This window comes from Neopsephotus bourkii, unplaced genomic scaffold (assembly GCF_033783945.1).
Source record: "Neopsephotus bourkii isolate Nb327-2 ecotype Australia unplaced genomic scaffold, CSIRO-AGI_Nbou_v1 NB_1572, whole genome shotgun sequence".
Lineage (NCBI taxonomy): Eukaryota > Metazoa > Chordata > Aves > Psittaciformes > Psittacidae > Neopsephotus > Neopsephotus bourkii.
In genome coordinates, this window is record NW_026902048.1 from 368,410 (window position 1) to 390,500 (window position 22,091).

Here is a 22,091-nt window from a genome sequence, read left to right on the forward strand (position 1 = left end):
GAGTTTGAGCTGGGTCTTGAGGGAGACCTTATAACCTTAATATGTGATGGGGCTACAAGAGGCATGGAGAGGGGCTTTGGGCAAGGGCCTGGGGGTATGGAACTGGATGAGCTTTAAGGTCCCTTCAACCCAAACCAGTCTGGGATTGTGTGATTTGGATGCACGGATACAAGTAATGTCAGTTCTATCTCTGGTGCACAAAGGCTTGTCCGGTTCAGCTGTGCTGCTCGGGGTCATCCGCACACAAGCTGTTAAGGGCACGGTCAGTGCAGCGTTCTCCTCATCTAGCTTAGCTAAGAAGCCCATCCAAGGTTGTTAATTCAGGGAAGACACGAGATCTTCCCTTTGGGAATGGCTTGTGTAATTCCATGACCAGCTCTGCAGCCAGCTGAGCTCGCTGCCTGGGTTGAAGCCCTCCCTGCCTGTTTTCCCCTTGCTTTTTGCTGGTTTGTGCTGGCCTTTGAGGAAAAGGCTGATGGCTGGGGAGGTAAAAACCCTGCCCAGGGCTCAGGTGCAGGGGTTTACTCCTGGGTTTGCTCCTGCTTGAAGGGATGGGGTGGTTTAATCCTGGTTGGAGCATGGATGTGATCCCCAATGTGCACAAGCCTTAGTTTGCACCTCGATACTTTCCTTAGCAACTGTCAGGTTTGCAGAGGAAACAGGAGGGTTTCTTGGTCCCAACCTGCTGACATCTGAGCCATGAGCAGGAGCTTTTCCTGGGAGCCAGGCTGTTTTGGGGTTGGAAGCTGAGGGCTGCCATTCCCCATGGAAAGCTGCTGCTTTGCTTGATTTTCAGGATAGAACTGTCTTGTTCCTCACTTTCTCCACTGATTTATTCCTGGCTCACCAAGGGCCCTGAGGGCTCAATGCCATCCTCATGGGGTTGGTTTCACATGGTGGGATGAGCAGTTAACTGGTGGGGATGGATCCTGCAAGCACCTGCAGCACCCAGCATCCTGGCTCTGCGTATCCCCTACTCCTACATCCCCCAGGTTTTCCAACACAAGGAAAACCATCCCAAGGGCTCGCTGAGAGCCAGGCAGAGCTTGCAGCGAATCTTTTCCTACTGCCCTTCCAAGGCCCTGCATAGGGACCGGCTGTTTGTTTGCAGCCACTCTGGTCTCTATTGGAGATGGTTGGTGCGTGTCATCCCAGTGAGGAAGCAGCACTGCCGCCTGGTCCTCATCCCCCAGGATGCTCATGTGTGAAAGCGCTCCGCTTGCTGCTGCATCCATCACTATCAGCAGCTGGGAGATAGGGGGAAAACAACCCAAATGAAGACCAAACCCCTCTTCAGCTGCCTGAGTTTGTGTTTCACCTCGTGGCAGCACATCGGGATCTCGCTGCTGCAGGCTGAGGTTTGTTTGGGAAGCGCTGCCTGCATTGGCTGGAGCAGCGCTGTCATTGGAGCAGGATCCAAAAATGAAGTGGGAAGGCAGCTCTTAGGGCGCATCCAGCTTTTATTCACAGCATTAATATCATATGATGAATACAGGAACGTGATCTTATATAGGCTTCTCAGCCATTAAAGAGCACTGCTGCTGGCTTTTCTGCTGGGATTGAAATACTATTATTTCCATGGGTTTTGTTTTTGCATCCATCGCTTCCACCAACAGCTGTTTACAGTTTGGAAGTCGTACATCAGCGTTGGCACAGGATAACCCTGCTCCTTTGAGCTCTTCGGCGTTTCTTGCATGTGAAAAGAGGCTTGTTCACATTTAGATGTCCAAGGGCGAGCACTGATACCTTGGCAGAGACTGATGCAGCCGCATCAGTGACTTAACCAGAGTTTAAACCAGTTCTGTAGATCAGCCAGGCAAGACCCCGTTTCCTTGCTATCCCAAATGGATCCCATTCAGACTAATGCTAAGCCCCCAGGGATTTGCAAGCTGCGAAAGGAAGCAGAAGGGGTCTGATGGACATCACTCATGAACCCAATACAGCTCTTGGGGGTTTCTTCTTCTGCTTTGCTGCACAGGAACTGTGGCTGGTGCATGGGAACCTCTTCAGGGCAGTCCTTTATTCCCTGGAAATCCGACTTTCCGCTGGTTTCCAGATTGGAAAGTTTGAGGCTGCTTGGTTTTCCATGGAGCTGGGATGTTGTGCTTGAGACCAGACCTGCTCTGTTTGGGGAGACAAAGAGGACACGAGGGGCAGGAGCCTTTCCCTGATCCCATCTTTCTTCCAAATCCCTTCAAATCAGCTGCTTCCAGCAGCCACTTCCGAACACCCCCTCTGAAAGCCGAAGCAAGGTGCGAGCTGCAGGACTGTGTAGGCCTTCTGTGACTGTCTTTATCCCATAAAGACCAGTTTGCCTTCCCGCCATCCCAGAAACGCATCCTGTTCCTTCCAGCTGCTGCTCTCCCCTGAGGTTCTGCTCCTTGCTCCAGAGTTCCATAGGGGAAAACCAGTTGGGAATTGTAGTTAGGAACCGAATGTATCCGTAAAGCAGCATTGTGCTGGTGGACCACTGTGCAAACAAGCTACAGAGCATCCGCATCCCTGCGCTGCTTGGGATCCCGGTGCTGCTTTGATCCCTCTTCCACACACGTCCCCTCCCACCCGCAGACCCCAAATGTGTTTTTCCAGGAGGGAAGGGGGGAGAATGAAAAGAAATTGGATCTTCCAGGCACTCTGTGTCATCCACGAGCATCTCGAGAGGAGCTGATCCCCCTCCTGCAGACCCCAGACTCGGAGGACAGAGACAACGGTGCCTGCAGCCATCCCAAAGCATCTGTGCTCTTGGCTGGGTGGGAAGGGGGGGACAGTCCCCATCAGTGACCTTTGCTTGCTGTTTTGCTTCCAGGGGAGGAGAGCTGGCACCATGGTGGTGAATGAGGCACGCAGAGCGCGCTGGTTTTGCCTTACTGTTGGCTGGGAGGTTGGTCTCACTGAGCTTTATCACTGCAGGCAGCAGGACTTGTAGGGAAGGACCTCCTGGGTCACATCTACTGCATGAATATTAACCACAGACTGGGTTTAGCTTCTATGCCTGGAAAAAGCAGCCGCAAGGTGCTGGATGGTCCCTGCTGGAGCCACCCTGGCTGGGATGTGTCCCAGTCCCAAAGCCATGCTGGGAGCTGGGCTCCTGCTAAAGCTGCCTCCCAGGCATGTCTTCCAAAGGGTATCCCCAGCCTGAGGAGGAAGGGAATGGAGAAAGTCCCACCCTGGGAATGCTGATGTACTTTGTGTGATTTCATAGATAGGTTTGGGTTGGAAGGGCCCTTAAAGCTCTTCCAGCTCCAACCCCTTCCACTGGAGCAGCTTGCTCCAAGCCCCTGTGTCCAACCTGGCCTTGAGCACTGCCAGGGATGGGGCAGCCACAGCTTCTCTGGGCACCCTGTGCCAGCGCCTCAGCACCCTCACAGGGAAGAGCTTCTGCCTGATTCCTGCTCCTTTGCTGTTTGCCTCCCCGGGGCTCTCCTGGGTGCTTGTGTCTGGGTAGGTGCTGAGGAAAAGAAATGTTGTGACCGGTTCCCCCAGCACTGCAGTGCCTTGCGGCATCACAGCAGCCTCCTTGGTGCCGTGGGTACCAGCCCCCCCTCTTTTCCACCCCACCTGTGACATCTGTATGGGAGCGGTACCCAAGCAGAGGTGGCATCAAGCAGATGTAGCACCCCACAACCATCAGTGATCCCCTGCAGACCTTCCATCACCAAGTCCCCATTGGGGTGCAGGGCTCCAGGGGACCCCAGAGGGATGCTGCAGGGAGAAGACTGGGGTGATGCCATGGGCCTGAAGATCCCAACTGGCCCAGCCCTGCTGGGGGAGCCGATCCCTAAAGGGTGCCTGTGTCCATGCAAAGCCTGTCCCCTCTGCCGTCCTCTCCTGCTGTACCTCCTCCAAGTTTCGCTCGTCCCTCCCACTCCCTCCCAATGCTCGCCTTCTGTCAGGGAGCCGGGAAAGGCTGGGATAAGGAAAGGGCTCTGTGAGTGAGGCTACCAGTCTGGCTGGCTGCCTCCCGCGGATGCTCGGGGCCGGGGAGCAGGGCAGCCGGCGTTCCCATGGACCTCCCCAGCGGGATGCTCCTCGCCTGCTCCCTCTGCCTCCTGCCTGGTAAGTGACTGCTCCCCTTCCTGCGCCCACCCCGATTGCCAGCACAAGGGGAAAGAGCCGGGAATAACTTCTGCTTGTTCGGGAAAGCTGCTGGAGGAAGCCCAGGGTTAATGAGGGTGTTGGAAAACTCATGCCAATAAGGGGGATGGAAAGGGATGGAGACCTTTGGACTCTCCAGGAATGAGTGGGTTGCTCTGCATCCTCCCAGCCCCCTCCTCGGCTGGGCTGCAGTTAGAGCAGGATTAGCCCATGTTTTTCTTAAGCATCAGATGGTGGGGGAATAAAACACCCCCCATAAATCCAGACCCTTTTACCCAGATTTAACTTTCGTGCCCCACAAGTGGTTTGTCCCATGGCACACGAGAGGGGCTGTGCAAAAGACGATTGTTTGGGGTTAAATAAGTTAAAGAGGAGGTTTCAGGCAAGCGTTTGGTTGCAGGAGGCTGCAGCTTCCCCCCATACGTGCGGGACGAGCCCTGCCAGGGGCTGGGATGGGAACGGGAAGGGGGGTTTAATGCTGCTTCCTGGCCCCTCGCCGGCGCTTTGGGGCTCTATCCCTGCGGAAAGAGCCTGCCCAGCCGCGGTCATCGCTGCTGTAATTCCATCTGGCACCGTCCTGCACGCAGCCAGGCCGGGGCTGCTCAGTGCTGGGAAGCAGGGGGGGAAAGGAGCTTTTCCCCATTACGAGGAGCGCTGCCACCGGCTCCGAGCATCCCGATGGAAAAGCGCGCCCGGGCGGTTTCTTTCCCTTTCCCCCCCCTTTCTAATTGCGCTGCTGCTGCATCCTTTAAAGCAAGCCGCAGCCGAGCCGACTTCCTTTGCTTAATAGGGACCATGTGTGCGCCCTGCATGGAGGCATCGGGCGCGGGGCTGCCTGCGTGGAGCTCCGGCCCTTCTTACGTGGGCAACCGAGCCCAGAGGGGGAACCCCGTTAGGGAGATGCTGCTCCGAGATGTGTGATGGGTACTGGGGGGAGCTGGGGGATGTGGCAGCTCTGCGTTGGGGTGGACAGACATGCTCCACATGAGCGTTTTTGTCCATGGGTTTTGCTGTGTCTGATTCTATCCATAGGGGGTTCTATCCATGGATGTTTCAGCCCATGGTGTTCCTGCTCGGTTGTAGAGTAGCCAGCAATGGCAGTGCTGGCAAAAAGGGTTCACGCTTCCACTGCTCCATGGTGGTCTCCAGACTAGGCTATATTGTGGCAATGGGTTGATGTGTTTTGATGAGGACTAACGCTAGTGTTTTGTTACCTGGAGTAAAAGGAAGTTTGTGCAGTGTGTGATACCCTGCCATGGGCTGAGCTGAGGGTACCAGGTTGGGATGTGCATCCTTGGGGATGGTCCATTTGCCTGTGCTGTTGCAAACCTTCAGGTGCTTCACCCAAGGTGTCCCTAAACTTTGGGTTGGGTCAGTTCCTCTTCCTCAAGGCTTGGGTGCAGTTCTAGGCTGAAAGTAGGGATGCTGGGCCATGGGTTGTTGAATTAAACACCTTCAGTGGCAGTGACTGGCCCCGTTGATCACTGACACTGCAGCTTCCAGAAGGATCCAGGGAGGATGAGCTGAGATAGAATCATAGAATGGTTTGGGTTGGAAGAGGCCTAAAAGCTCATTGAATTCCTGAGAGCAAGGGACACCTTCCAGGTTGCTCCAAGCCCCATCCAGCCTGGCCTGGAAGCTGCTCTAAGGTCTCCCCTTCAGGAGCCTTCTCTCCAGGCTGACCCAGCCCAGCTCTCTCAGCCTGGCTCCAGAGCAGAGCTGCTTCAGCCCTCGCAGCATCCCTGTGGCCTCCTGTGTATTTGTGATAACTTCCTTTGTGTCAAAGCATGCATCTGTTTCCCCTCACTGGTCCAGTTTTCCAGAGGAGGTAGTTGGCTCCATCCCTCTCTAAAGGGTCTCCAATTGATAAAACCGTCGTGCTGGCTCCATAGGGCACATTTGGGATTGTCCAGGTGGGTTCCCAAGGGATTCAGGCTTTGATGGCGGCTTTCATTTGGGTGGCTGCATGGCCACAACAGTGGGGCCGAGTGGAAGCCCACCTATCCATTGTCCATCCACTGGCCAGGGAAGGTCTCATAAACAACCCCCTGAGGTACATGAGGCCCTGAGAATCCAACACCCCCGCCCTCCTCTTCATTCCATAGCCTAGCACTTTCCTGGGGTCTTCCTGGGAAACGGGGCAGTTAGAGACCTGCCCCTATTTATTCCTGTTGCCATTGGTGTTATCACTAAGGAATGTGCTGCAAGTGAATAACCAACACGTTCCTTAGGGCTGCAAAACGTGCCCATCAACCAGCTCATCCCCAGCTTTCGGGGCCCAGAAAGCTGGAGTTATGGCAGCACAAGGTACTGATGTAGCTGAGGCCCTGGAGCTGTTTGTCAGAGATCCTGTGGGTGACCAGGAATGTTACAACACAGGAGCCGACCATGACTGATCCTCTGTGCATCCTCAGTATTCCCTGGCTCTCCATCCACTGGTAGCAGCCACCAAATCCTGGGTTGTTTCCTAATAGCTGATGACAAATGCTGGCTTTGAGATAGGGACCTGGAGGAGAATCTGGTGCTTTCAGCATCTCATTCAGCTTCAGAGGGATTAAAGCCAGAGGGAAACAAGGATGCATTGCCCTCCTTGCTCCTTCTCAGGGCTTGATGGCGTTTGCCCAAATATAAAGCTTAAAGATTTTGTAGATAAGCTAAATATTTCCATCTTCAGAAAAGAAAAGGTAATGTGCATGGTTATAGAGGAGGATCTGATACCACCGGAGCCCATGTGGTGGTGAGGATGGGGTCAGCCCAGCACTGGGTGGCCAGCAGCATACCCAGTGATGCTGAGGATCACAGTGGCGATGCTGAGGTCCAGGGACCTGCTGCACCATTGCAGAGTTCACCTCTCCTCTATGTGCTTGAGCAAAGAGGGTGGAATCAGGAGCAAGAACAGCAAGGAGAGTTTCCAAGTGCCAGACTGAGCTGCTTGACCCTGCACGCTCCAGGTCCAGAAGGAAATTCTTTGCAGCAGCCCCATTGCCTGGCTCACATCTTCTTAAATCATAAAGCTTTGGGGCTAAAGCCCCAACCATCTCATTACAGCAGAATACAGGCTTGGGGCATCACAGCAAGCACCACCAGGATGTGTTATAGCACCTTCCTAGAGTCCCTTTGCAGAGGTGAATCCCATTGCCTGCCCAAAGGGTGCAGGCAGGAGGCACAGGCAGAGGTATGGGCAGGAGAATGATGCTAGGGCTCTGGGAGCATCCCCATCCTCGCGGTTGCCCTTACAGTGAGGACTTATTTTTATCCTTCCTGGCAGGAAAGGTGCCGTTTATTCCAGTATTGTTCCCCAAATGTGTTTTGCTCTTTTCTCCTTAGTATTTGACCTGACAAGAATCAAAAGCTTGCACTCGACAGAAGCTCCAGTTTGGAAGGGAGATCTTGGAGGCTTCCTGCCCTTGGCAGCCTCGCAAGCAAAACATGTGGCTTCTGGTCACTTCTTTATGACAGTGGTGTCACTCCCGACAAGAAGATGAGGCTTGGCTCTTTGGGCTGCTCAATCTCCCTGACAACCTCTCAAAAAGCTCCCATTAGCTTAAACCCACTTAAATATCCTCTGGTTATTTATTTCCTTTCCCTTTCTGCCTCTAATGCACCCACATCTGGCAGCTACTGGAAAACCCTCCCTTCTGTATCCAGTGCCTGGAAGCTTTCTCCCAGTTCATTTTGCTTTTCCAGCCCCACCACCTCTCCTGGTCCCTGCTACCTGCTGCATCCCTACCCAGGATGCTGCAGCACGATGAATGGCACAAGCTGTTTGCAGCCCTTCTCCCTGCTCCCCCTGGCTCAGACACATTTGCACCTTATGAAGCATTCCTGCTATTTATTTGGGGGTTTGTGTTGCTTTCCATGACCAGACTGGCTGCACAATGGTGTCCTAATGGGATGGGGGTCCCCAGCTTGTCCCAGTGCTCCCACTCCCCCAAAACCTCTGCTTGGGGCTCTGCAGTGCAAAACCTCTGCTGAATGCAATAAGATCAGAACCAAACCCATCACATCCTCTTTGACACTTGCTCTGCAACCCAAGTGGTGATGCCTCTGCATTAGCTGGAATTGGACCTTGCTTGATATATAAAGATACTGATATATAAAGATATTGATATATAAAGATATGGGATACATAAACTCAAAGACCCCCCTCTTCCAGGCAGGTCTAGGATGCCACCCCACGCTCCCAGCATCCCTATGACCTTCCCATCCCTCCCTTTATCCATCACTCCTCTCAATGGCTGGTCCTGGCCTCTGCGTCTCCAGTGGGAAACAGTTAACTCCGGGAGGTTTGAGTTTGTTTGGTGATGTTAAATCAGGTCAATGTACCACAGAATGTGCTGGCTCCCATCCCCGCCTCCTTCCCCTCCCTGCTTTCTAGAGTTTCTGTTTGTAGGATCTCAAAGCTCCTTACCTCAGCGATCCTTGGCCACGCTCCGCTCTTCTCTGCTCATGGAGCCAGTGCTGCAGATCTGGACTGCAAGAGTTGGGTTTATCCTGAACATTCCTGCCTATCAAAACAATTCCCATCCCGAATTCTTCTGCCTGGGAAGCGCCATTCCCAGCCTCTCCTGTTGAGACCCCCTTTATACTCCTTTAAGTACCAAACGTGATCCTTCTGCTGCTTTTAAAGCTGTCCTTCAGGAGGATGCTAAGATGCTTCATTGGCATGAACCACCCAGCAGGTACTCTCTGCCCAAAGGTGTGTGAACATCCAGGATACCCTGGCTACCAGCATCCATCCCCGCAGCTCCATCTCCCACATGCTCCTCCTGGGCCATGTCCCTCTGTGCTTCAGCAAAGCCAGGGAGGAAATAACATTGTTAAGATAAAACCCCAACATCTCCTTATAGAGGCTGTGAAGTCTTTGCACCCATGGAGGGTTCAGGTATGCTGCTGGCCTGAGCAAAGCATGTGGGTCTCTGGATAAAGATGTGCACTGGGTATCATGGGCTGATACCTGTGGGCTATGGGATGCTGACCATAGGATATCATAGAATCCCAGCCTGCTTTGGGTTCAAAGGACCTTAAGCTCATCCAGCTCCACCTTCCACTGGAGCAGGGTGCTCCAAGCCCCTGTGTCCAACCTGCCAGGGATGGGGCAGCCACAGCTTCTCTGGTCTGCAGCATTTTGCATCCACCAGGAACAGAGGCAGTGCAGAGCTGGAGCTCCCTGCACAGATACTGCTCTTCCCCCTGCCCAGGGGTTGTCTTTGCCCGCACCAGTTTCTCCATGAACGCACCCATGGAAGCTGTGGCCATGATTTGGGCAGCTCCCGCACCCATGGGTAGGCAAAGGGGCATCTCCAGCAGCCCCAAAGCACCTTGGCCCTGGGTCCAGCTTCTGACAGAGGGAGGAGATTCCAGACCAATCCACTAGGATTTGCTCCCTGGCAAGCAAGTTGCTGTTGGAGCTGTCAGAGGGGAAGAGGGTGCTCTCCTCTCCTCCCCATGCCTGTCCTGATCCACTTTTACAGCAGCCTGGAAGGAAGACACCTTCCTTTATCATGGTTTATCACCCTTCATCAAGATGGGGTAAACCCAGAGACACCCTTTTGCCCTGGTGGCATGCAGGCTGTTGAAAGGGTTAACTCCAGGGCTTGCACAGCTGAGGCCTCTAAAGCCTATAATTGAACCTGCTTAAAGCTGCAGCTTTGGGATAGCTCCTTCTTGGGTGCTCAGTGCTGGAGGGAGGAGCGCTGGGTGCCTGCAGGTGAGGATGGTGCAGCTTCCCCTCCATCACATCTATGGCATAGAGCTGCTGTGCTGGGGTAAATCCATCCCTGTTCCATGGAGGATGCTCCTGGGGCTCATTGGATGATTTGTGGGAACAGCATTCCCAGGAGCACCTCTGGAGGTCACCATCCCAAGCCCTGCTCAAGCAGGCTGTCCAGGGTGGGGGTTTGGGTATCTCCATGGATGGACACTGGCTCTGAGCGCAGTGAAAAGGGGTTTTCTCTTCCCATCACAGCACTTTGACTGACAGGATCCTCCTTTCCTCTCTCCAGGGCTCACTGACACCTTCAACATTGACACCAAGAGACCCAAAATCATAGCTGGCTCCAAGGAAGCGTATTTTGGCTACACAGTGCAGCAGCATGACATTGGAGGGAAGAAATGGTAAGTGAGCTCTGTGCCTGGCTCTGGGGAGGGGGAACAGAACATTGGAATTCTCCTTCTGCTCCATCTAACCACCAGTTTGGGGTAGGCAGTGCTGCTGCTTGAGGGAAACTGAGGTTTGCTCTTGGTGATGCTGGTGCCAAGCCAGCCTGAGTAGAAGAGAGAATAGAAGCATCCTTCCTTTTGAAAACAGGTTTCTATGGGGGATAACGGTGTGGTTTGTGTCTGATGAGTGTGTGTATGGAAGGTGCTGTGCATGGGGCTTTGCTCCAGGCAGGTCCATGGCTCCCAGGGCCCCTTGGCCTCCAATGCTTGCTGGGTTTTGGGTCGAGGCCATCCCCTTTAATACAGTTTCCACCGAGGTGCCGTGGTCTGCAGAAGCGCTCAGACCTGCCCGCGTCCGTCAGGAGCAGGGGATGGGGCTTGGATGGGCTTTGCTCAGGTTTTGGGTTTCGTGGCAGGTTTTGCTCCTCGCCAGGGCTGGGGGATCCTGCACAGATGTTGGCAGGGACCCTCGGTGCTCGGCAGGAGCACATCTGGATGCTGCAGGGATGAGGGCAGCTCAAAACCCCATCAAATTCCCTGCAGCTCAATGGCAGTGGAACTGAAGGATGTGCCCTATGGGTGGATGACAGCAAACATGGGATTAGTGCAGATGGATACCACTGGAACTCAGCCCTCAGACCTGCACTGATCTTTGCTGGTGGGGTCACAGGGCTGGACCCTGTCCTGTGCCCTCAAGCTGAGCTATTTCACTGCAAGGAGGAGCAGGGAGGTTTGGTTTAACCTTGCTCTCCCAAACTTCCATCAGCATGGCCTGCTCGCTGCTTCCCTAACGGAGGGCTGGGGCCAGAAGCCCAGGCACGCTGTGGTGAGCCTTCCCCCTGGCTCCAGCCCCAGCTTCCCACAGGGATTGTGTGCTTGTCCCAGATGGTCCCGTGCATGCAGTTAATGGGGTGATGCTGATGCTGTGGGTGCTGTCTGAGCTCCAGTGTCCCCACTGCATCCCAGGGAGCTGTTTGCAGTTAAACCTGTGCTGATGTTTCCACTCTCTGGGTCGCTGTTGCCTTCCAGCTGAGACCTGAGTTAATAGTCATAAAGCTGTGAATGGTGGGATAAGGCTCAGCTTCCCACTGGGAACGCATGCTATGGGATAGGCTGGGAAGGGAGGAGGTTGCCTGGGGTCCAGCCCATGAAGCTGCCTCTGTCCCATTGCAGATACGGGTCCTGAGGAGGTATTTTAACACCCAGCATCCCCTCTGAGGTTCAGACCCACATCTGTGTGATGGTGATGCTCAAGACCCTGCTTCAGTTCAAGACCAAGCACGAGGTTGCTCGTGGTCAAGCTGAGTCTCCCCAGAAGCATTACCATGTCCCGAGCATCCTTGCTAAGCCATTGGGTTCAGTGCCTGCTCAGGCTGGTTTTGTTGCTTTGCAGAGATTTCTTCCCAAAGCGAGCTCTCTGAGGGGAAGGCCCTATGGAGATTGGTGGAAAACACCTACTTTTTACTATTTTCAGCCTAATTTTAGGTGTAGGTGCTCTTCTAAACATGATCCTGGCTGTGCCCTGGCAGAGGGACTGCAATTCCTGTGCTATCTCGGGGCTCTTACGCCTTTTTAACCCTCTTGCCACCATCACTGATGGGCTGGTCAAGCACTGGGGACCAGGAAAGGGAGGGGTTTTCCTCCTTTCCCAGCAGGACACTGGAGCAAAACCCTCTCTGGTTCATTTTGGTCCTTTCCCATCTCTCCTGCCAGCAACAGGCAGGACCCAGCTGTAGTTTTCTCTCCTGTTGGTTCCTCTGCATGAGGGAAGGGGATGTTCCCTGCCCAGAGTGCGTGTGCCCCATATGTAAGCACAGCATCTTTTTGGCTGTGCAATTATGCCATACAAAATGCCTGTTAAATACGTGTCCACAGTTAAAAATGAAGCCACTGTGACTCACTGTGGTTAAAGGATAAATGACTGAGCAAACAAAGCATCTATAGCATAAACCAAGGGAGCACAGGCTGAGCAGGGTAATAGTGCTGCTGAGCCTCAGCCAACCCCAGGAGCTGGCAGGAGAAAGGGAGATGCAAAGATGCTGCTGGTAGAAGCCAGACGAGCATCGCTCAGTATCATCCCAGAGGAGCTCAACAAAGCCTTTTGAAATGCATTGGAGCTAAATGGTTATCTCAGAAGGGGTTCCTATAGGAGTGATGGTTATAACAACGTGCAGAGACCCCGCTGCCAAATACCAAATGTGGAATCTGAGGACTTTGGCACCTGTCCTTCAGTCTGAGTCTTTTAAAGCTGCTTTTGGCTAGTGTGGATGGCTTTAGAAGGGTTTCAAAGCAGCTTATATATACACACACACACACATACATACCTATATATGTATGTGTGTGTTTAAAGACATATTTGAGTGTATACAAGCCCATATATCATATTCTCCAGGTATATTTTTAGTTGTGGCCATGTCCCTTTTTCTAAGCTGCTGATGAAGGAGCCAGGTCATTTGCACATGGGGGCTGTGAGTGCAACCCCAAAAGTGGAAAATCTGGGAGGAAAGAATGCAGGTTATTAGACTCCAGGGGGAAAGAAGCTTGGAATACACTGCTCAGAGCGCTCATCAGTTCAAGGGGTGGCTTTTCTCTGCTCCCCATCTTCCAGAGCAGCAAGTGGCTTTCAGACTTCTCTCTCAGCGTGTTCTCTCCCTCTTTCATTAAGCTGGAGGTGCAACCCAAGTGCCTTCTCCAAGTATGGGAATGGAAAGAATGACAAGAGGCTGCTGACATTGACCCTAATGAGTGGCTCCATAGAGCAACAGTCAAGCAGTGGCTGCCCTGCTCTGGGGTGCTCCTGGTGTCAGCAGTGCAAGTGATACCCACGTTATGGAGTCTGAGCATCCTTGATGAGCGTCATGGGTGGAACCTGGGGAAAATGGGAGCTCTCTGTGCTTGGCAAAGTGGCCTGGCAGGAGCTCTGGTTGAAGGTAAGTGAGTTGCTATAAGAGCAGAGATGATGCTGGTGTTGACCTGAAGTGGTGAGCAGCCTCTTCCCCAAGTCATGCCTTCCTTCATGTCATTGTGAGGGTATTTAAGGTGTGAATCACCTAAGTCCAGGAAGACTTACTGCTGTAGTTGGAGGTATCTGAGCAAAACAAGTGTGTTCAAACATGCAGTGAGTTTCCACAAATGGGATGCGTGTCCCTCAAATGTGGAAGCTCCCATCTCCATGTGTGCTCTTCTCATGCTGCTTGTGGGTGTTTGTGGCCAACAAACTGTAATCATATGGATTTGGGGGGAAAATGTTCTTAGAGGTCCAGAACTGGGAGAAAAAGGTAAAAAAAGCCTGCTCCATCTTTCACCTCCTCTCCCTGTTGCTTTTCTTGATTGCTTCCCATCATCCCATAAGCAGGAACTGTGTCACTCCCTAAGGAAGGACCAAAGAACCCATTCCCTGCTCCCACATGTGCACAGGAGGACACACCAACCACCGCCCTCAGCTCTTCATTGCCACCAGACACCCCAGTACAGAAGCAGGAGAGGCAAAGGAGCCTGGGGTGCAGGTTGTGCCTCCATGGAGCAGAGAGCAGCATCCGTGATGCTCCATGCAGGGAGTGCTGGGACTTCTGCCCTGTGCTGGCTTGTGGATGGGGGACTCGAAAGCTTCCAGCTATGTGAAAAATGAAGCTTGAGGAGAACTGGTTGTGGAAGGAAAACCCTGGGAATAAACATCCATTAGCCTTCAGAAGCTGTAAAACTAATAAACAGCATTCCCAAGCTGGCTGTGGCTGGGCCTTTGCCGATGCTGCTGGTGAGATGGGGCAATGGGCTTCAAGGGATGCAGGTCCAGTGTTTGGGATGCTGGATGCTCTCTAGGTGCTCTCACCCTCCTGAGCTCATGTCTAGTGCTGTCCTCACCCTGCTTTGCAGCAAAGGGCTGCAAAAGGGAGGACCCCTTGAACCCCTCCGTGCACAGCTCCCCACTGCCCTCAGCAGGAGCTCATCCTTGCAAGGCTAACCCCATCCCATGGGTGCCTGGAATGGGGCATCCTCCTGAGCCCCATCCCCACGGCTCCTCCAGGCACAGACATGACATTTCCAGTCCGAGCCTGGCCGAAGGCAAAATAGGAGGAGGGAGAACAGAGAGAAGTCTGCTCGGTGGATTGAAGGCTATAATTGTGCTGATCTGGAAAAACAGTTAAAGGTTTGCTCTTTCCCTACTACTGCGAGCGGCTCTCTTGGCTCCCGTTCTGCTGTGGTTTGGCCGGTACCCGAGCGCCTGGATTATTTTGGTGAAAGGGTACATAACTGCAGAGCATTCCTCCGGCACAGGGATCATGTCTACTCCCAGCTCTCCCTCCCACCATGCTAGGGCTGCAGGCACGGGCTGCCCGCATGGTGTGGGATGCTCCAGCAGCCCACCCCACCTCCTGCGCTCAGGATGGTCCCTTCTCTGGGACAATACGGCCTTTTTACCCCAGAAAACCCCACTGGCTTTGTTACAGCATCGCTGGGCTCTTTGGGACTGCTTTGCCTGGCACTTTCCCAGGGTGTCTTCGAGGACATGGGACATCTGACATCCCTGCAGCAGATCCTCCTGGCCATAAAGCCCTGTGGTTATCAGAGGCTCAGGGCTGGTTTGCATCAGCTGCATGTTGGGCCCTTTCCTTTCTTTCATGTGCTTTTAGAAAGCATTTGATCTACTCAAAAAATAGATGTGGTCCTTTGTTACTCACTGCAGGGCTTGCAGGAGGACATCCCCTTGCAGGCAAGCCAACACTCAGCCTGGTACAAACCAAGAAGAGGAAGGATAGCGTTTGCCCCCCCATCCAGCAAGAAAGCACCATCCACTTGGTGTTCTTGTTCCCAAGGGATCTGATGGGTGCCACGTGCAGAAATGGGGATTTGGGCTACACAGCAAATCCAGCAGTGGAGAGCAGCTGCTCAGGGAGACCTTAGGGCAGCTCCAGTGCCTAAAGGGGCTGCAGGAAACCTGGAGAGAGCCTGCCTTTGCTTGCTGTGATGCACAGTTGGGCTTTCCCCTTTGAGATGTACCAAGGTTTTGAGGAAGAGCTGGGGAAGACCCACTAAGGCCAAGCCCTTGGATCACAAAGGAAAACTCCCTCCTTGGTGTTTTCTAAGGCATTCGTATTGCACCATAGCATTAGCATCTATTCACCAGTGCCGCTACTGTAGTGAGGCTGGAGGTGGATGGACACCGAGTCCTGCTGTGCCACCACAATATACATGTGCTGCTCACTTAAGGTCTCTATGGAGGAAGAGGGTCTTGATCCTTCCCAGTCTACGTTATTTATCCATTAAATGGCCTTTGCAACATCTTCATTATTTAGAGCCTGGGGGACCTTGGTGCCCAGTCCACAGCAGCTGGATTGAGCTGTGATACTGGAGCTAGTGACCCACCAGTGCCTCCCATGCAGAAATCCATGGGGGGGGGACCCCTCCGACACTGTTAACCAGTGATAATGGGTGACTGGGGAAGAAAGCAAGAGGCACCAGGCAAGAACCAGAGTCACAGATCAGCATCTGCTTTGGAAACCTGCAGGAGGAAGCCAAAGATCACACGAGTCCTGAGGAACACGCGCAGCCTACAGCTAACACAGAGCAGCAAATCACTGCACCGCACTGGAAACCCACAGCCAGGCCAAGGATCATTGAGAGGCCTTGCCTGTAAATACCTCTTTATTGCAATAGCCCTAAGTACAAGGGAAAATATTACAGCAGGAAAACCAAGCAAGCATCATTAGTGCTGACCGCAGTATGCTGCGAGCTCCTCAGACGCGTTCTGCAGCACCATCAGAGGCTATTTTAAGGAGAGCACCACTGATTTTGCTTACTGGGATGCTATGGGATTGCTGCAGCATCAAGCAGGGCTCAGACCCTGCTTGTGCCCATGTCCTGGTGCTGGGGCTGTTCCCATGACGTGGCTGTTTGGTGTGGAGGGAGATGGTTCCCCAGGTCCCGCCTGGACACAGGAGGGGTTTGCAGACGTGCTGTGGGAATGGGATGTGTAATTAGGAGCATCATTCCCGGCTCAGCCCGTCATGCACAGCCGCAGGGGAAATTACAGTTGTGTTTGTGTTTCCCTTTGCAATGAGAGGGTTTGTGCTAAAGCAGGAGGAACACTGATCAGCCTTTGAAGGAATAACAACCGAGGGTGCTTGGGAGCATCATTGGCAGATGGACACCTTCTGCAGGCAGAGAAACCCCCTAACCCGCCCCAGATGGGGATGGAGCTCTGTCGCGTTAGGTTGTCTATGAGGTTGTCTATTAAGTACTTAGTAGATGGTCTGTTAACGTTGTCTGTGTTCAAGGCCAGGTTGGACAGGGCTTGGAGCAAGCTGCTCTGGTGGAAGGTGTCCCTGCCCATAGCAGGGGGTTGGAACTGGATGAGCTTTAAGGTCCTTTCCAACCCAAAGCATTCCATGATTCTATTAACTGGGGTAATACAGGCAGACTGGGAGTGAGCCATGGGCTCTAACACCCACCATCTACTCCATCCTGCATGGCCTCTGCTCCTCAGCAGAGCTGTCTCCTATTGAAAGATGATAAATCAACCACAGGTTGGCCAAATGATTCGCCAGAGGCTGCACAGAAAGATGCCGTCAGCCCAAGGGCTCATCTTCAGGTCCCACATCCTCCTGTGCCCCCTCTCATTGCCTCCGCCACTGTTTCAGCCTCTCCTTGGAATCCCACTAAGGGTTTTTTTCCATCAATGTGGAGAAAAACATTTCAAGGTCCATTCCTCTGTCACACTCCCTCCAAGGAGCTCCGATCCCGGTTAAAGTTTTCCATAGCTGAGCCCTCCCTTTCCTGAACCTCCTGAATCACTTCTTCATCCAGTTCCATCTTGACTAAATTAACTGCAAGTGAATTTGCCTTACAGGAGATTAAGTGTCCCATTGATTGAAAAATCCTGTGAAAAGTATAGCAGCGTCTCCATTCCTTCCCTAATCCCTGCATTCCCGGCTCACTAGTGAGACATACCTTCCTTTCCTGATTTCTTTCCATTTAATCAAAACAACTTCAGGCTCAAAATGAGCTTTTCAACGTCTCCTCAATGCACCCGGGGAGCCTGATGTGCCAGGGGAGGGTTATTCCATTAAAAAGTCAGGAATTTGATCGATGCAGAAAGGTTGAGGGGTCTCTGTGGGATGCTCGGGTTGGGGTATGGGGTCATCATGTGTATGGGGCAAGGGCTGAGCTATATCTGGGCAAAGATACTGGTTAATACAGCCCTGGCAGGAGAAAGGGCTGGGAAAAGCCAACAGCACTTAAAGGGCAATGGGTAGAAACTAGCAATTAATGCAGTAGAGAATAATGAATTAAGATAAATAGGGATGGAATAACCGAAGCAGAACCAGAGCCAGGCCTGTCGGTTTGATGGTGGGATGCTGGGGATGGGCACATCCTTTTGGCTCAGTGCAGGAGCATGGGAATACATCCATGGATTCTGAAGGGATGAACCCTGTGAGAGATTTCCCAGGGGAACTGGTTTCTCCCTTATTGATGCCTTCAACTCAGGGATGGATGTTCTTCCAGGAGGCGTGCTGCAGCCGAACATCATTTATCAGGTTCGTTACCAAGATAAGTGCATGAATGAGTGTCTGTGACACGGGGGATTCCACCAGATTGTGTTCTGACTGAGAGAAAACCCCCAATAACTCAATCAGCTGCGAGCTGCTGTGATTTTAATTGTCTCAGACACTGAAGCACAGCAGCGGCTCATCGGGTTGTGTGCTGCACACGCTGCTCACGTGTAACAAACCCCCTTCGACCAGCGCTAAAAAGAGATGCAAATTGAGTTTAACACATCATTTTGATGTTTGCAGCCCGGGCAGGGCACCAGCAACAGGCCCCAGCATGGGGGCTTTGCTTGCAAAGCAGAAGCTGGTTTCCGCTCTGCTGGTTGTGCTGGGGCTCCTCGAGTATTTCCACCAACAGCCTGGTTTTCCTTATTCCTCTTGTTTTTCCCAGATGAAAGTTAAAAATACATCCTCAGACATGTTGCTCTGAGCAGTCTGTGCCTACTGCATTTAATCCCCTCTTCTATTTTGCTTTTGTTGTCCCCATACGGAGCGCATGAAAAGGAAGGCGAGGGCGGGCTTGTTTGGTTCTTATTTGCTTTTAAGGCTTCATTTATTAGCCAAGCCATGACGCAAGGGCCGGCTGCTGCAGAGGCTTTGCTTGTTTAGCAGCAGGCTGTGGCTGATGGGGGGGATTGTCACCCTCTGGGGAGATGTGGGGTGACCCAAGGGTGTGTGGGGAGGAGGAGAGCGGGGATGGAGCAGTGAGATGCTGTGATTGGATTTGGGTGATTTGGGATGGAATTTTTCCTTTTGACAGAAAAACAACATTTAAAGCACAGATTTGCAAACCACAGAGTGAAGGAAATGGTTTGCAAGCAGGGCGGTGAGCTGGTGAGCAGAGCAGCATCTCTGGCAGCCCCCTTTGGGGACCACTCACAGCATCCTTGTGACCGGCACCTTTCAAACAGCTGGAAAAGCCTCTTCCCGAGCTGCCAAGTTTCCATGAGAATTTGACAGCTTCAGCTAATTAATCACTTAAATGTAGCTGGAAAGGGAAAACGATTCCATTGTCTTCGGGAGACAAGAATTCTGGTTTCATGAGCTCCACATTGCTGGCAGCGGCTGCAAATAGTTGGGCTGTCTTTGAGCTCCCAGCCCTGACGTGGGGCTGGGAACTGGGGGAACGCGGTTTGCCCTCGTCATCGTCTCACATCTGGATGAGATGCTTCGACCTAATAACAGCTGGTGTTCAGGAATGTTTATTTATAGGAAGGGTGACAGTATTAATATGTGAGTGCTAATCAATGGGAAAATCCTGGATAGGATTCCAGAGGGGGAGGCGCATCAAGGTGGAGCTGCTCTGAGTTAATCTTAAATCTATTTATGTTAAACCTGTGGGCATTAAGAATTAGGAAAGGAGAACTTTATCTTCCCAAGAGTCCCAACCTTTTCTTCTTTTCATCTTCAAGGTCTTTTTCTCTCCCTCTCCCACATTTCACCTCTTCCATCTTCCCCCCATGTCCGACCATGAGCAAATGGGCATTGACAGTGTGGCAGAGGGGCATGGGCAAACTCCTTGTAGACATCATGGAGAAGGTACCAGACTTCCCTGAGCTTCTGGATGCTGTTGAGGGCACCTCCATAGGGTTGTTGTTTTCCCCTGGTTAATATCCTCGTTAACAAAGAAGCTGTAAGACAGGGAGTACTTCCATGAGAATCCTTGAACGCTGCTTAGGATTTGGAGCTTTTTGGTGGCAAATCCATTTTACAGGGATGGAATAAAAGAATGAGGGTTCAGTGTCTTTGTAAGCAGCAGTAGCTTCAAAAATGACCATTTCTGGTCTAACAGGGAACATCTGTGCTGGGGACAGCTGCTTTGCCAGCTGCCGGGGAGGGTGATGCAGAACAAAAGGGATCCTGTTCATCTGGGGATCCACCGATAGGATTTTGACAGCAAACAAAAGCAATGGAGCAGATGTATTTTGGGCAAACACGCTGGGAGCAGAAGATGCCAATAACTTGTGGTTGAGGGTATTTTTGAACCAGCCAGGAAGGAATGGTCAAATTCCTTGGGTCCTGCTCTCCCCCTCCTTTGGTTTGCAGTTTTGTGCTGGTTTGGTCAAGTCTTACAAGTACAAGTGAGAAAAATACCTCTGATGTCCCAGATGCAAAAGTTCCTTGTGGATCCCAGTGTGAGCTGCTGTTACTGCTGCATCACCTCCTTGCTATTTGTAGCATCATAGACTGGTTTGTGGTGGAAGGGACCTTAAAGCTCATCCAGTTCCAACCCCCTGCCATGGGCAGGGATGCCTTCCACTGGAGCAGCTTGCTCCAAGCCCCTGTGTCCAACCTGGCCTTGAGCACTGCCAGGGATGGGACAGCACATTATTATGTATTTATTATTAGGATATAAACCCTTCCTTTGGTATGTGATGGGCACTGCTTCCAAGCAGCACTGAGTCATCATCCCCAGCTTATTGTCATGCTGCTGTCATGGGAAGGGGAAGCTGAATTAGTGCCTTTACTGCTTGCACTGAGTCAGGTCAGGGGGATGATGGTGTCCCCTCTACTGACACCTCCTGAACCAAGCCAGAGACTTGGGCTGGGAGTTCCTTGTCTGTGGGTTCATTCCCACACCTCCCATCCAGCCTTTGTGCATTGATGGACCCCTCTTTCCCACAGGCTGGTGGTGGGAGCTCCCTATGAAACCAATGGCCAGCAGAAGACCGGAGATGTCTACAAGTGCCCAGTGACCAGTGACACCCACAGCAACTGCACCAAACTCAACCTAGGTACCGCACATGGAGGCGGGGGGAGATGGGTGTTTTAACATGGTGCTTGTTATCACTGCTTTGGTCTGTAAAGATGCGCCCTCTTGCCCCAAAAGGGCAAGATTGTCCCCAAAAGCAGGAGGACTGCATGTTTTTGGAGGATTTTTAAATAAGGAATTCTTGTTCTCCTGGTGCTGAGCTTTAAGCAACATGGGGTAAAATCAAGCAGAGCAGAATGAAGTAAAGAATTTGTTTAATATAGCTTAAACTGGTTTATTAAGCGATCAGAATGACCCTATCAATGGATAATGGCCCCTTTAGCAAATACCTGGCTGCACATAGCACTGTCTGTATTCCCTCTTCAGGGGATGCTCAGACAACGTGTCCACTGCAGTAATTCCCTCTGCAAAGGCATTTTGCTCCCAGGACCCAGCCTGCTCCCGTGGCTTTGCTATTTGGGAGTTATCACCCAGCCCCACCACCTCTGGGCCCCATCAGTGTTGTCACAGGAGCAGAGACCCCAGGGATGCTCCAATCCCACTGACATCCCAATCCCATCTCCCTGCATGGAGCAAGCAGGCTCTAGCACCAACCATGCCAATATCACAACATCAGGACATGGCCTTCCAGGGTCATGGCAGTGCAAGAGGTCCCCTTTGCCCAGAGTGGGATACCTGATGGACACATCCCCATCTCAGCAGGGAACTAGAGAACGAGGGACATTTTCCATGGTCCTGAGGGGCATCGCTGGGGTTTGGGCAAGGTTTTATCATTGGAGCAGCTGGAGCAGTTGTTCTCACTTCATTTTTCATCATAATGAATCTGAACTATCCTGCTTTCTATCAGAGCTGATAAAGGGAGGAGGAAATCTGGATGCTCTGCAGTAGTTCATTGATGGGCTCCAGACTTTTAAAGGTTTTTTTAAGCAGAATTTTCTTCTTTTTTTCATTTTTATGTATTATTTTCTGTGAGAACAGCGAGATTCTTCAGGGAGATAAACCTTTTGCATGTGTAAATTTGAGTCTTGCTGAACCAGTCTTTTCTCCATTGGAAATGGGATTTAAATGAAAAGATGGGCTCCATGAGCACATCCTATTTGATTCATTCCCAATCCACTCACTTGTCTGGTTAGCACTGAGGCCATTGAGTAAACCCAGGCACGGAGGTGCCCTGGGGGGGAAGCCAAGCTGGCAGTGAGCAGGCAGCAGAGATGTCCATAGTGTGGAGAAGCAGGGGCTGAGGTTCTTGGGTACCAGAGCAGGACAGCGGCTGGCAGCATCTGCAGCTGGGATGCTGGAGAATTGATGACATGGGATAAACCCCCTTTTCCTCTGGCTTTGCTGTGGTCTATGCCCATGGTGGGGTGAAGCAACCTCAGGGTTGCTCTGCAGGGGAGAAGGGAGGGCTGTTGGAAGCTGCTCAGCTTCAGGCTGAGCTCCTTTGAGCTCTGGGTTATAGATCTCGGGTTTTGAGCCTCCCCTCAATTTAAACCTCAGCAAGAAGCTTCCAAAGGCCACAGGAAATGAAACCAGCCCCCAGGTTTACCATTACCTGTCTAGTTTCCTCCCTCTCA

The 22,091-nt window shown here is 52.3% G+C and overlaps 1 protein-coding gene across 2 annotated transcripts in view; it reads left to right on the top strand.

Moving 5' to 3' along the window:
- The first annotated feature begins 3,879 nt into the window (after window positions 1-3,879).
- Window positions 3,880-22,091, top strand: part of ITGA11 (integrin subunit alpha 11) — a 42,998-nt gene continuing 24,786 nt past the window's right edge. For both annotated transcript variants that reach the window (XM_061371119.1, XM_061371120.1), the window contains exons 1-3: window positions 3,880-4,056; window positions 10,101-10,212; window positions 20,430-20,539. In XM_061371119.1, coding sequence (XP_061227103.1) covers window positions 4,005-4,056; window positions 10,101-10,212; window positions 20,430-20,539 — 274 coding nt within the window. In that variant the 5' untranslated portion in view covers window positions 3,880-4,004. The remainder of the gene's footprint in view (window positions 4,057-10,100; window positions 10,213-20,429; window positions 20,540-22,091) is intronic.